General features: G+C 44.7%; 1 protein-coding gene across 1 annotated transcript in view; it reads left to right on the top strand.

The window, feature by feature from the left end:
* Positions 1 to 353: 353 nt before the first annotated feature.
* RSBN1L (round spermatid basic protein 1 like) overlaps positions 354 to 15,537 on the top strand; it is a 67,446-nt gene continuing 52,262 nt past the window's right edge. Inside the window, exon 1 of the mRNA XM_049783845.1 lies at positions 354 to 858. Coding sequence (XP_049639802.1) covers positions 354 to 858 — 505 coding nt within the window. The remainder of the gene's footprint in view (positions 859 to 15,537) is intronic.

The raw sequence follows: 15,537 nt of genomic DNA, 5'->3' as shown, positions 1-15,537 counted from the left end.
GGGCTTTTCCGGGACGCTCACGGGGACAACCGTGGGCGACGGCCGGGAAAACCCTGCGGAGCGAGCTACTCGCTCGGCCGCCAACCGCGCCCCGCCGCGAGCTTTGACCTCCGGGAGGAGCGGGCGCTCTGGCGAGCCCGCCTCTCCGCTTTCAGACCCGGCCCTCGGATTGGTTCCTGGACGCTCCGTTTCTAGGCGGCTCCTAGGATTGGCTGCCTCGGCGCAGCCGGCCCAATGGGAAACGCGGCCGGCGCCGGCGCCCCGCCCTCGCCCACGCCCACAGAGGAGGGCCCGCCCCTTTCCCCCGCGCCCGGGAGCCGAGCCGAGGCGAGTAAATACAACAGGAGCGCAAAATGGCGGCGCCGCCGAGCCCCGTGCACGGCGCCGTCACCGCCGCCGTCTCGGAGAAGGACGCCCTGGGCCGGACGCAGCCTCCCGCCCGGGACCCGCCGGGCCCCCTGTCGGCCAAGAAGGTGCGGACGGAGGAGCGGAAGCTGCCGCGGAGGCTCAACGGCGAGGGCGGCAGCGGCGGGAACGGGAACGGGAACGGCCGGCAGCGGCTGCAGCCGCCCGCGGCCCCGAAGCCTCCGGGCTACGGCGGCGGCCCCGCGCCCTGGGGCTTCCCGCCGCCCGCCAGCCCCGGGGCTCCGGCTCCCGCGCCCGCGCCGCTCGCCGCCGCCTCGCCCCAGCCGCCGCCGCCGCCGCCCACGCCGCTGCACGCGCCGCCGCCCGCCGCCGCCTCGCCTCGCAGACCCAAGGACAAGCGCGACAAGGAGCGGCGCCGCCACGGCCTCGGCGGCCCGGGGGAAGCCGCGGCCGCCCGCGAGGAGAACGGGGACGCCAAGGCTCCGCCGCGAGGTGGGCGCGGGCGCGGGCGGGCGGGCGGGTCCGGGGTCCCCCCGGGCAGCGGGGACCGAGCCGCGCGCCCTTCGGGGGACTCGTCCCGTGCGGGCCGCCCCCGGGGGCAGGAAGTGCCGCCCAGCCCGACTGTCACTTCGGGGCGGCCGGGCCCGGCTCGCGGCTCGCGTGCGCACGTCCCGGCCCCGCGCTCGCTCGGCGCGTCGGGGCGCCGCGTGCTGTGCAGGAACCGCTGCGGGAGGGCAGGAGGGCAGGAGGGCAGGAGGGCGGCCGGGCAGGCAGCGTCCGGACGCTTCGTCTTGTCTTCTTCACCGCGGGGTGCAGCAAAAAGACGTGCGCATGAAAGAGGGGCGCGTGTGTGCGCGAAGTGCGCGTCCGTGGAGGCCCGAGCTTTCAGCCCTATTAGGCAACGGGAGGTGTTGGCTCGCCGGGCGCGAAGCTTTCTGGAGCTCTAACTCCCTGCGCACTCGCCTCCGCCTTCCTTACCTTCTCGGGTGTTCTTCGGGGTTGCCTTTGAAAGACATATATTTTTATTTTTTGCAAAGGATTTTTTTCAGTCATATTCTTGATCGTGTCGCAAAGGATCAAAATCCGGAACGTCGATCTTTATTTTTTTTATGGTAGGTTGAGAAGGGAGTTTGCAAATCCAGTGGCTGCGTGCTCTCAGACCTTTCTCGGTTTTGTTAAAATGTTGCAAAGGTGTTTCTTGGAAACTGAGTATCCCAATCATGGAGCAGCCGTCCTCCCTGCTGATGGGATCTGATGGTGGTCGCAGGGCGATTTGGAGGCTCCCTGAAAGTGAGAGAGCCGTGCTCTTTGTGGTAAATAAATAATTGATGATCCGATCAATTTTTTGTTGTTGTTGTTGTTTTCAGAAAAATGAAGCGTCCAGCGTTGCTTCACCTCACCTTAGCTAATCTACTAGGAGCTTAGAGCGTGAAAATGTCTGTTTGAATTTGGACGATTGGGAAATAGAAGCACTCTAGGTCTGAGCGAGCTGGGCCATTGGCCTTCAGGTACACAGCGGGGAGATAAGATCTGTCAGCTTTGGAGTGGTTTCTAGGAAAGTGGTTTTGAGAATGGCATTTAGGCTGCTTTTACTCCGGAATTTAGATGGTCAAGTGTTTTAAATCTGTTGTTTCCATGGCCGAAAATGTGACTTAAACTTGTTATCTGTGGCTTGTGCAGGTATGATGGTCCAGTAGGTAGTTGCAAGTAACCGACCTGGACTGGAATCCTTGGCATCGAATGTCCCCTCTCCCCTCAGCACCATCAGGAGAGATTCCTGAGTGCAGAACCAGAAGTAAGCCCTGAGCACCACCGGGTTCGGCCCCAAACAAAACAGAACAACAACAACAACAGAGAAAGGGAGAAAGGAAAGAAAAAGAAAGAAAGGAAAAATAGTTTTCAGTATCTCAAAAGTCGATTCCTTAGAAACTGAGTATGACTTTTTTCTTAACTTTGGCTGCTCAGTGGCTCTCTGCTACTCAGTTCTGGGGCTGGGACTCAGGATGCCCCAGGACCTTATAGTACCAAAACAACTTGGCCCTTTGCCCTCCAGGCCTGTTTCTGAACATTACCTGTTTTATTGGTGAGCAGCGTTTGCTCCTCTAGGTTGTAGTGAATATAGGTATAACATTGTATAACATAGGTATAACATGTGTATTTGAATTGCTAAAAATTAATACACTTGTATTCTAACAAGTGACTATTAAAGAGATATTTTTTTGTCTGCCTTCCTTCCTTCCTTCCTTCCTTCCTTCCTTCCTTCCTTCCTTCCTTCCTTCCTTCCTTCCTTCCTTCCTTCCTTCCTTCCTTCCTTCCTTCCTTCCTTCTTTCTTGCTTTCTTGCTTTCTTGCTTTCTTTTGTTTTTGGGTCACACCTGACAACTCTCAGGGGTTACTCCTGGCTCTACGCTCAGAAATTGCTCCCGGCAGCCTCGGGGGATCATATGGGATGCCAGGATTCGAACCACCAATCTCATGTAAGGCAATGTAAGGCAAATGCCTTTACCTCCATGCTATCTCGCTGGCCTCATTTTTTGTCTTTCTAATGATAGTAGCCTTCTTTTTGAAGGGCAACGGCTTACCTTACCAAGCTTGAATGTAAGCAATAATAGCTTTTACGTTGACATTTAAATGATTAAATGGATGTGATTTTTTTTTTGGAGTGGTAACTAGATATTAATAATACAGTTGTAATATTTTCTCTTCCTAAGCTTTCCCCCTCTTTGGGACAAAAATCCTGTGGCCAGCTCCTGTTTCTGTGGTTCTAAGAATGGCACTCAGGTCACATATAAACAAGACATGCACTTTAACAGCATTCACCGACTGACATTCTGGCTCCCCCCAAAAACTTTATTTTTCTTTTTGAGGTGAGAACTGCAGATTAAGACGCTACCTTTTTTTTTTTTTTTTTTTTTTGTGGGTCACACCCGGCAGTGCTTTTTAGTGCATATAATCAGGGTCTCAAACTTGTGGCTCACGGGCTGTTTGCGGCCCTCCATACAACATTTTGTGGCCCTGCCCTAGAGGAATCTTTTTTGTTTTGTTTTGTTTTAGTTGTTTGGGCCACACCCCCCAATGTTCAAGGCTTACTACTGACTTTGCACTCAAGGATCACCCCGACTTTGCCTCCTGCAGCCCGCAGGTAAATTAAGTTTGAGACCCCCGCTATATGGTGAATTTAGTCACGAACATTTTGTTTGTTTATGTTACACCCAGCAGTGCTGACTGGTTATTCCTGCTTCTGTACTCTCAAATCACTTTTGGTAAGTGCTCTGTGGGCCATTTGGGATGCCTGGGATTATATGGGCTGGCTGTGTTTAAGCAAACTATCATATCCCCTGAACTATCACTCCAGCTCCATGATAATGAACAATTTATTTGGATTTTTTTTTTTTTTTTTGGTGTTTGGGTCACACCCAGCAGTGCTCAGGGGTTACTCCTGGCTTTATGCTCAGAAGTCGCCCCTGGCAGGCACAGGGGACCATATGGGATGCAGGGATTCGAACCACCATCCTTCAGCATGAAAGGAAAATGCCTTACCTCCATGCTATCTCTCCGGCCCTATTTGGAATTTTTATGTTTAAATACTCAGGTACTTGTAAAGCTCAGATATAATGAACTGAGGTTCTGTTTAACCAGTTAAACATATTTTTGTTGTGGTTGTTTTTGGGTCATACTCAGCACTTAAACTTGGCTCAGCACTCAGGGATCATTTTTTCCTAGGCTCTGGGGGTACTATCTGGGGTGCCTGGGGATTGAATGTAGGTTGTCCAAGGCAAAACAAGTACCCTACCCACTGTTATTATCACTAGCCCCAAAGATTCTTGAGAAAAGTACTATTTAAATAACAAAATGCATACATGTCAAATATAAAAATCCTAATCCTGACTGCAGTTTTTATTTACTTGGGTTTTTGTATAAATCTTGGTGAATGGGTAACCAAGCATCTTTTTTTTTTTTTTTTTTTTTTTTTTTGAGGGTATACAGCTATATCTTGGGGCCGGAGAGATAGCATGAAGGTAAGGCATTTGCCTTGCACGCAAAAGGACGGCAGTTGGAATCCTGGCATCCCATATGGTCCCCCGAATCTGCAAGGAGCGATTTCTGAGCGTAGAGCCAGGAGTAACCCCTGAGCGCTGCGGGTGTGACCCAAAAACCAAATATATCTATATCTATATCTATATCTATATCTATATCTATATATATAGAGTGTATAGTATTGCTCTAAGTTGGATAGTTCATAGACTAGCATAATAGGCTAATTCAGGGTCCTCTTTTGTTTTCTTATAGCTTATTGAATGGTCTGAAACAGAATTGAAACTATCAAGTCATCTAATAAAGGAAATTAGATTTTTTCTTTTTTTTTTTTTTTTGGTTTTTGGGCCACACCCTTCTGACGCTCAGGGGTTACTCCTGGCTATGTGCTCAGAAATCGCCCCTGGCTTGGGGGGACCATATGGGACGCCGGGGGATCGAACCACGGTCCTTCCTTGGCTAGCGCTTGCAAGGCAGACACCTTACCTCCAGCGCCACCTACCCGGCCCCCAGATTTTTTCTTTTGGGGGGGGCCACACCTGGCAGTGCTCAGGGGTTACTCCTGGCTGCTCAGAAATAGCTCCTGGCAGGCATGGGGGACCATATGGAACACCGGGATTCGAACCAACCACCTTAGGTCCTGGATCGACTGCTTGCAAGCAAATGCTGCTGTGCTATCTCTCCGGGCCCAGGAAATTAGATTTTGCACTTAAAAAAAAAAATTAAAAGAAGTCTCGAGAAAGATAGTAAGTAGTAGAGTAGGTTGGGCACTTGCCTTGGATGCCTCGGACTTAGCACCATATGTTGTTCCCTGAGTGTGAACCCAAAACAGGATAAATCATAAAAAGAAAGAGCTTTTATATTGATTCTCATTTTAAATGAAATTTCAATTAAGTGAAGTGTTACATAAAGATGTTTGGCAAGGCATTAGGTATATTAATTGAGTCTGAATTGTGATATTTGGTTTTTAGAAATGTTACTTTGGCCTGAGCAATAGTACAGCTGGTAGGGTACTAGCATTGCTATGGACTGACCTAGGCTGGATCCCTAGTACTTCTCAGTACTTTTTTTTTTTTGATCCCCAGTATTTTTCTGATCCTTGAGCACTGCCAGGAATAAGCTCTGAACACACTGCTAGGAGTGACCTAAAAATAAAAAAAAAAAACAACAAAATAAAACAAAATGTTACTTTTGGTTTTTGAGCCAGTTTATTCCTGGCTCTGCACTCAGGGATCACTCCTAAGTGCAGGACTGACCTTTTGTGGTGCTGGGTATCAAAGTTGAGTTGGCTGTGTGCAAGGCAAGTGCCATTCCTGCTGCCCTGTCACTCCTGTTTTTTTTTTTTTTTTTTAATTAAAAAATGAAAGTATGGAAAACAAACAAAAAATGAAAGTATGGGTCAATCCAGATGAAGGAAGAAGTACAGTAAATAAGAGTGAGGAACAAGAGAATTTTAAAACATACTAGCCTAGTAATTAGACTCATTTAGTCTAATGTTTTCTATATTTATTTATTTGTATCCAGCAGCACTTGGGGGTTACTCCTGGCTCTGCACTCAGAAATCGTTCTTGGCAGGCTCTGAGGACCATATAGGATGCCAGAAATTGAACCCGGGTCTGTCCCGGGTCTGCAGCATGCAAGGCAAATGCCCTGCCTCTGTGCTATCACTCTGGCCCCTAATTATTGATGTTTTCTAAACCTAAAACATATCAGGTTATCTAATTAGAGCTGTCTTACAAGTGTGCATGATAACTTGGAGCATCAAATAGAAGTTCAGCTTATTATTATTTTGGTTTTGGCTGTGTTTAGGGCTTATTCCTGGCTGCAGTTGGGGGACCATAAGTGGTGCCCAGATGGAATCAGACTTGAGTGCAAGGCAAGCACCTTCTCCGTTGTGCTATCTCTCAACCCTAACTTTGTTTATTGAAAAAAATGTGTGGAACATTTTAGAGTTTTTTTCTGTTTTGGGGTCACATCTAGTGGACTTTGGGAGGGAGGTAATTCCCCATGATTCTTTGAAGACTGTACAATGCCTGAGATGGAATCTGGGACTCCTGCACAAAAACATGTACTCCAGCCCTTTGAGCTGTCTTGCTGACCCACTTTTTTGAGTGTTAAAACTAAAAAATAACCAGGTCGTAGTACTTATAATCTAACTATGAAACTATTTGTAATTATTTTTCTTGTTAAAATGGAATAAATTATTGAATGATAAATGAAGAAAGTTGAGGTTTACGAAAGGAATCCAATGTTTAGAATAGCTGAGACCAGAACAATCATTATGTATGAAAGTATGTCTTATATATAAAAGTGTGCCTTATTTCAGTAACCAAAATTTATGACTTCTAATTTATATCATCGTATCTGTTTTTGCATGTATTTTATTCTCAACTTTTTACTAATTGAGGTTCTGTGATTTGTTTTTGCATTTTTAAAGCTTATTATTCTTAGAATGACCCTGTGATGTGTTCCAAGACTGAACTAGGACATTTCACAATATACTATTTGTTTTGGGCCACACCCCGGGGTCCTTGAAGCTGCTTCCATCTCAGTTCTCCGGAGATTGCTCCGAGTGGTGCTCTAGGGATCTTGCAGTGTCAGGGATGAAATTAAGACTGTTGCATGGAATGCTGCTTCTCCAGGCTTTCAGCTGTCTCCCTTTCCTGTATGTCATTATTTTTGCCTGTAAGGTAGTTACAGGATTGAATTTTTAGTGAAAATAGAGATGTTTCCAAACACTGTAGAACTTAGTCTATAATGTGTGAATGGAGGTTCCAGAAGGGATCTGTGTACAGTGTTGGATTGATAATGTCACCTATAACATTGTATGCCTAAACCATTAATAGTAATACTGTTGCAAATCATGTACACCCTTAAATAATGGTAATAAAATACAACATTTTATGTAATTTTATTTTTGATTTTGAGCCACACCTAGTGATGCTCAGGAGTTACTCCTTGCTCTGCATTCAGAAATTACTCCTGACAGGCTCAGGGGACCATATGGGATTCCAGGGATCAACCTTGGGTAGGCCACATGCAAGGCCAACACCCTACCTGCTGTGTATTTCTGAGGCCCCAAAATAAAACAATATAGAGACATTTCTTAGAAATGTCTAGTATAAGGTATATAAATGTCAGTGTTTTTTTAAATACGTATTTGTGGATTTTTTTAAACTAGACCTTTAAGCCCCAACTTATATTACTACTGTTCTAATACTTGAGTAAGTAAAATTCAGATAATAGCTTACTACGATTTTATTTTCTTGTGTGATCTTTTGTTTCTCATGCTTTTCTTTTTTTTTTTTTTTTTTGGTTTTTGGGCCACACCCGGTAACGCTCAGGGGTTACTCCTGGCTATGTGCTCAGAAGTCGCTCCTGGCTTGGGGGACCATATGGGACGCCGGGGGATCGAACCGCGGTCCGTCCAAGGCTAGCGCAGGTAAGGCAGGCACCTTACCTCCAGCGCCACCGCCCGGCCCCTCTCATGCTTTTCTTTCCCCCCACCTCCTCTGTTTAGTTTTGACTTACAGAATATTTCTGTGTACTTGTAGTTCTGTGAAGTGCTTCTCAGAACAAGTTTCCACATGGTCAAATCGGTCAGATAAACTTAGCAGTTCATTTTGCTTCTGTTGTGATTTCTTTTGTACTCGCCCTTTCTGCTTTAGTCTCCCTTGCTTTCTCTTTAGGCCTGCTTTAAAGTTGTCATCTTGGGAATTCCCTGAGCTCATGTTCTGGGAATTTCACTTTTGTTGAGCCCTCTTTTTTTTTTTTTTTTTTTCCAGGATCCCATGCTTTTCTTTTGGTTTATTCATTTTAGTTTTCTCTATGGGTAGGATAGAAGAGTAGATGGGAAATATATGTATACATGTTTACATATATTTGTACTTTACTTTTTATTTTACTTTTTCATACTCACTTGAATCTTTGACAGTGGATAGATTTCTATATTAAAAATAATTACCTTCAGGGGCCAGAGAGATAGCACAGGAGTATGGCGTTTGCATTGTATATGGCTGACCTGGGATAAACCCAGGTTCAATTCTTGGCATCCCATATGGTTCCTGGATCCTGCTAGGAGCAATTCCTGAGTACTTCGGGGTGTGCCCCAAAACAAAAACAAACAAACAAAAAAATCATTTGCCTTCAGGGCCCAGAGTGATTACGCATTGGAAGGGCCTGGGTTTGATTCCTGGCATCCCATATGATTCCCTGAGCCTGCCAGGAACGATTTCTGAGCACAGAGCCAGGAGTAACCCCTGTCACCGGTGTGGCCCAAAAACCAACCCTACCCCCCAAAAAATAATCATTTGCCTTCACAAGTTTGGAGGTGGCCAGAGAGATAATACATAGGGTACAGCACATGCCTTGAATGTGGCTGACCTGGATTCTGTTTTGGCATCTTGTATGTCTCCTGAACACAGCCACGAGTAATTCTTGAGTGATTAGCCATGAATAAAACCTTTGCTTATTGCCATGTGTGAACCTCAAATAAAAAAAAAAAATCAGGAGCTGGAGAGATAGCATGGAGGTAAGACATTTGCCTTTCATGCAGAAGGTCATCGGTTCGAAACCCGGCATCCCATATGGTCCCCCAAGCCTGCCAGGAGCAATTTCTGAGCATGGAGCCAGGAGTAACCCCTGAGCACTGCCGGGTGTGACCTAAAAACCACAAAGAAAAAAAAAAAATCAAACCAGAAATTAGGTACTCACCCCCCAAAAAGTTTGGAGGACTGGAGAGATAAATCAATAAACTGAATGCATGCAGGAGGTATAGGTTGGATTCCCAGCACTACATGGCTCCTGGAACACCATTTCGGATGCTCACAGTGAACCAACCCACACATTGTTGGGTGTGACCCTGCTCCTCCATAAACAACCAAAATACACACAAAAAGGTTGTATATATTATTTCTTACTGTCTCCCTTCCGGTGTTGATCTTGAGAAATTTTTTTTTTTTTTTTGGTTTTTGGGCCACACCCGGTAACGCTCAGGGGTTACTCCTGGCTATGCGCTCAGAAGTCGCTCCTGGCTTGGGGGACCATATGGGACGCCGGGGGATCGAACCGAGGTCCGTCTCCTAGGCTAGCGCAGGTAAGGCAGGCACCTTACCTCCAGCGCCACCGCCCGGCCCCATCTTGAGAAATTTGTATCCAAAACTTATCATTTGTTTTGTTTGACTGTGTTTTCAACCCTCTGATTCAGTTTCAAAATTCTAACTTTAAAAAAAAAAAGATATACAGTTAACATATGGCACTGTCTTTGTTTCAGGTATACAACATAATACTTTTTACTCCCTGATGTTTGGGATCAAACCCATGATTTCTCACACATGCAACTTAAGTGCTCTGCTATTGAATTACATCCCTGACCCTACAGAATGATACTTTTAAGGATTTCACAGGAGGATGTAGGGTCACATTCAGCAGTGCTTAGGGGTTGTTCCATCTTTGTGTTCTGGGGTTGCTCCCTAATATCCTATGGGACCATACGGTGCTTGGTGTGTGGGTCTCTTTTTTTTTTTTTTTTTTTGGTTTTTGGGCCACACCCATTTGGCGCTCAGGGGTTACTCCTGGCTAAGCGCGCAGAAATCACCCCTGGCTTGGGGGGACCATATGGGACGCTGGGGGATCGAACCGTGGTCCTTCCTTGGCTAGCACTTGCAAGGCAGACAGACACCTTATATCTAGCGCCACCTTCCTGGCCCCATGGTGTGGGGTTCTCATGTGCAAAGTTTGGATATTAGCTCTTTGAGCTATCTATGTCCCCAGATACCATGGGATTTTTTTTTGGGAGGTGGGGTCACACCCAGCACGCTCAGGGGTTACTCCTTACTCTGTGCTCAGAAATTGCTCCTGGCAGGGTTGGGGGACTGTATGGGATGCCAGGAATTAAACCACTGTCCTTCCTGAGTTGGCCTCATGCAAGGCAAACACTCTACCCCTGCGGTATCTTTCCAGCCCCCCCCCCCCCCGGATTTTTTTTGTATGTATTGTGCAATTATCTGTATGGGTGTATGCACATTTGAGTTTAAGATTGAACATGAGACTCAATATGCAGAACATGATTGATTCATTGCCATTGCTCTAGACCTCTAGTCCTTGGTTCTACTGCTAAACACTAAAACACCATATGTGAGCTTGATTTTTTTTTTCAGTCTCTAATATAGGATCTTTCTCCTTTTTTTTTTTTTTTTTTTTTTGTGGTTTTTGGGTCACACCCGGCAGTGCTCAGGGGTTACTCCTGGCTCCATGCTCAGAAATTGCTCCTGGCAGGCACAGGGGACCATATGGGACGCCGGGATTCGAACCGATGACCTTCTGCATGAAAGGCAAACACCTTACCTCCATGCTATCTCTCCGGCCCCTCTTTCTCCTTTTTTTAAGGAAGCTATATCTTCTGTTAATTTCTTTGACACTTTACTGTTTCTTGAATTGTGTGTGTTTTTATTTAGCCTTTTTCTTCTTTTTATCTACGTTTTTTTCTTTGCATTCTTAAGATCTGTGAGATCCTTAGCAGTTTCTTCACATTTAACAAAAAAGTCCCCAAGTTAATTGAGAGCTCACTGGGCATGCACCAGCTTGGCTTAATGACTAATGAACTGCTATGTTTTTTCTCTTTTTCATTCTGGATAGAGGGTAAGAATGCTTTCAGTTTCTTCAAATAAAGGTCTTTCATTTTCTGTCTCTGTCTAAATGGGATAATTGAGAGAGGAGGGAATTGGCAGAAGTAATAAGTTTTAGCTGGCACTGTTTTAGTACTGATGGGGGAAGAAGACTCCCAAATCTCACTACTCATTTAGTAAGTTTTCACCCAGTCTTCTGTTTTCATACCAGCATTTCACTTCTTAGTTTTCCTGTATCATTCCTGTGACTGGAGTCATTCTGATTTTTCTTAAGATCATCCCACTCAACACTTTAGGGAAGCAGTTGTATGTGTGGGGACTATCAAAGGGCGTTTTAGCCTCTCAGCACCTCCAATTTTTAGCCCTTTTGGGAAACTGCAGAGTAAGTGTGATTGCCATAATTTTTTTTCTGTAGGCTCTGTTAGTTGTCCTTCATTGTGCATTTGTTGACTATTTCAGCATCAGCTTCTGTTTTTTATACTAGCTTTTTATACTAGATATACAATGTCTTTTTAGTCACATCAAAGTGAGATTCATTTTATAAAATTTTGTTGAATTAATCATTTGAGCCCACAATTTATTTTCTATGTATGATTGTTACCTTTTTCACAGGATGATTCCTATGATTATATTTATCTGGCATAGTATAGACATTTTAAAATTTGTTTATTTGAAATGATTAATTCTTGTTTCGGGAGGGTGACATTTGGTCATGCTTGGGGGAGAGGGTTTATTCCAAGCTTATTTGTTATTTGGGAGACATTCCCAGTGGTGCTTGGCAGGGAGGTAGGGGTTAGGGAAGAAACCATGTAGTGCCAGGGATTGAATCTGGGCCACTCTGTTACAGAATATGCATTCTAGCTATTGAGCTCTATTTGAGGGTGCTCAGCATTTATTCCCAGCCACCTTCCAGGGGTTGCTCCTTGATGTGCTCAGAAGACCGTGTTGTGCCGGGGATCAAAACCAGGCCTATTGCATGCATAGCTTGTAGTCAAACTGTTGAGCTCTCACTCTGGTTTCAAGATGTTCTTTTTTTTTTTCTTTTATTTTTCAGGATGTTCTTAACCCCATCATTCATATATATATATATATATATATATATATATATATATATATATATAACAAATTGGCAGACATTTGGTTTAACTGAATTCCCATATGTAACCTAATAATACTCTGGTTTATGGGAATTTGTGGTGTGTATAAGTATGAATCATACTTTGTGAAGCAAATAAAGTTTTCACTGGTTTTTTTTTTTTTTTTTTTTTTTTGGTTTTTGGGCCACACCCGGTAACGCTCAGGGGTTACTCCTGGCTATGTGCTCAGAAGTTGCTCCTGGCTTGGGGGACCATATGGGACACCGGGGGATCGAACCGAGGTCCGTCTCCTAGGCTAGCGCAGGTAAGGCAGGCACCTTACCTCCAGCGCCACCGCCCAGCCCCTTCACTGTTTTTTTTTGTTTTTCGTTTTTTTCTTTTGGTTTTTGGGTCACACCCGGCAGCGCTCAGGAGTTACTCCTGGCTCTACGCTCAGAGATCACTCCTGGCAGGCTCGGGGACCATATGGGATGCCAGGATTTGAACCACCGTCCTTCTGCACGCAAGGCAAATGCCTTACCTCGAAGCTAACTCTCCAGTCCCAGTTTTCATTGTTTTTTAAGGTTATTATTTTAAATGTTAGATATTTTATTATTTATTTATTTATTTATTTATTTATTTTTTGGTTTTTGGGCCACACCCAGCGTTGCTCAGGGGTTATTCCTGGCTATCTGCTCAGAAATAGCTCCTGGCAGGCACGGGGGACCATATGGGACACTGGGATTCGAACCATCCACCTTAGGTCCTGGATCTGCTGCTTGCAAGGCAAATGCCGCTGTGCTATCTCTCCAGGCCCCCATATGGTTTTATTTTATTTTTTTATTGAATCGAAATATTTTACTTTATTGTTTTCATCATACTTTATTTATTTATTTATTTATTTATTTATTTATTTATTTATTTATTTTTGGTTTTTGGGCCACACCCTGCAGTGCTCAGGGGTCACTCCTGGCTGTCTGCTCAGAAATAGCTCCTGGCAGGCACAGGGGACCATATGGGACACCGGGATTCGAACCAACCACCTTAGGTCCTGGATCGGCTGCTTGCAAGGCAAACACCACTGTGCTATCTCTCCGGGCCCATACTTTATTTTTTTAATTCTCCATTTCTATAATATAAAATTGTAAGAAATAAATATTTTTTAAATATGATTTTTATTTTGAACATAGTGGCTTACATATTGTTGACAGTAATATTTTAGGTACATGTTTACATAAAATCAGGGGGATTCCCATCACCGATTTGTCCTCCCTACACCTCCGTATTCATCCTACCTCCCATATCCTCTTCCCTTACCCCCAGGGCTGCTAGAATATGTGGTTCCCTCTGTACCTAGTTTACTACTTAGTAGTCTTGTTTGGTCTTGGTGCCTCCCTTATTTCCCCCTCTACCTGGGAGGCAGGACTAGATAGTTCAAGTTATGTGGTTTTGTTTGAAGAAGAGAAAAGTAATAAACTGGGGTAAAAGTCTAATATGCCGAACATGGGCGGGATCCTTCTAGAGGCTCTCATCATTGGTTTGAGAGACTAAGGAGAAAAATAAGGTGTAACACCCCAACAGTACAAAAAGAAGTGTCAAATATCCAGTGAGCACTCCAACAATAACAACGATAAGCACCACAAAAATAGCCATGGTCTTGAGATAAAAAACATGGCAGGGCATATAAAGAAAGAAAAGAAAAGAAGGAAAAAACAGAAATGTAAATGGGGACAACAACTTCAATAACCACACCAAAACAAGGAAATCGACAAGAAGTAGATAGGTAAATAAAAATAAAAAAATAATAAAAAAAATGAGTATTTAAAAAAATAATATATAAAAAAATAAAAAATGTTCTGTGCTTTTAGCCTTTTTTTCCCTCCTGCAATGGCACAGTAAATATTGGGGTCATTCGAAAAGGAATTCACTTGGCCGAAGAGATATGGGGTTTCTCCACCCTTGTAGTATATTGTCATGGGATTAACTATAGACTCCCTTCAGGTTCATTTACTCTCCCCTTGGTGCTTTCGTGGTGTTTGGAAGGCTTCTGCTCCTTCCTGGGTGATAAAATCAGACCTCTGTATCTAGAGATCTCAGTATCTGCACAGGTCCAGGAGTGGGGATTTATGATGAAGTCTTTCTTTGTGGTTCTAGAAGTTCTGTTCCCTCAGTGTCATTTTAATCCATCTTCTGTGGTTGGTGGTCTTGGTCTTTGCACTGATCCTAGGATGGAACCTAGGATAGCGTCTTTCATTGTGTTTCCAGAAGCCCCATTCTGTTGCAATTGTCTCAGCCAGACCTTTGGAACTGGGGATCATGGTGGTTGTGCAGGTCGTAATTCAAACCCTAGACTGGGGCTTTTTTATTGGTCCCAAGATATATACAGTCCAGTCATGGTTCTAGTAGCCAGTCATCTGTAAGTCGCGATCTTGGCTTTTGGACTGACCAAAGGGTGACAAGTCTTCTGATTTTGTCTTATCGTTAGCTGGTGAGGTAGGATAACCTGCTCTTAGGTCAAGTTGTTCCCATTTTCCTCATTGTCAGGATATCATATTAGAGCTGGCACTTGTTGGTGTCCCAGCAGTATTAAGGATGTCCCGGTTGGGATTTGTTTCCTGTAGCTGTTGTGAAGAACTTTGTCGTTTCTATTTCTGGGATCCAGGGTTCAAGGCTGGACGGATGGTGTCTAATCACCTGGGGTCTATGTTGGGTCCGCATGACATATTTTCAAGGTGGGAGATATCCCTGTATTGTAAACAAGACTGGTCACGTGCTTCAAATCCTAAAAGAAGGTATAACCTAGAGATAAAGTGTATGTTAAAGAGTTTTCTCGGGACATTCTCGTAGGGCAAGCTGGGTATGATATCTCGTGTGACTGGTCCCCAAGATGCCATCTTAGTTTGTCCACCCTTTGTATTGGTTTTTGGGTCACACCCGACAGCGCTCAGGGGTTACTATTGGCTCTAAGCTCAGAAATCACTCCTGGCCAGCTCGGGGACCATATGGGATGCCAGGATTCGAACCACTGACCTTCTGCATGCAAGGCAAATGTCTTACCTCCATGCTATCTCTCTACCCCGTAAATGTTATATTTTTTTAACAGTTTTGATATTAATTAAACTTTCAGCTTATGGGGAAGTTAGTTAAAATTAAATATTAAAAAATAATAAATTGGGGCAGGAGTGATAGCATGGAGGTAGGGTGTTTGCCTTGCATGCAGAAGAACAGTGGTTCGATCCTGGCATTCCATATGGTCTCCCGAAACTGCCAGGAGTGATTTCTGAGCATAGAGCCAGGAGTGAGCCCTGAACACTGCTGGGTGTGACCCAAAAACCAAAAAAAAAAAAAAAAAAATCTTGGGCCAGAGTGATAGCACAGTGGTAGATCACTTGCCTTGCATATGGCAGACCTGGGTTCAATTCCTGGCATCTCATA

Source organism: Suncus etruscus, chromosome 1 (genome assembly GCF_024139225.1).
Source record: "Suncus etruscus isolate mSunEtr1 chromosome 1, mSunEtr1.pri.cur, whole genome shotgun sequence".
Lineage (NCBI taxonomy): Eukaryota > Metazoa > Chordata > Mammalia > Eulipotyphla > Soricidae > Suncus > Suncus etruscus.
The sequence above is the reverse complement of the archived record's forward strand: the minus strand, read 5'-3'. Positions and strand labels throughout refer to the sequence as shown.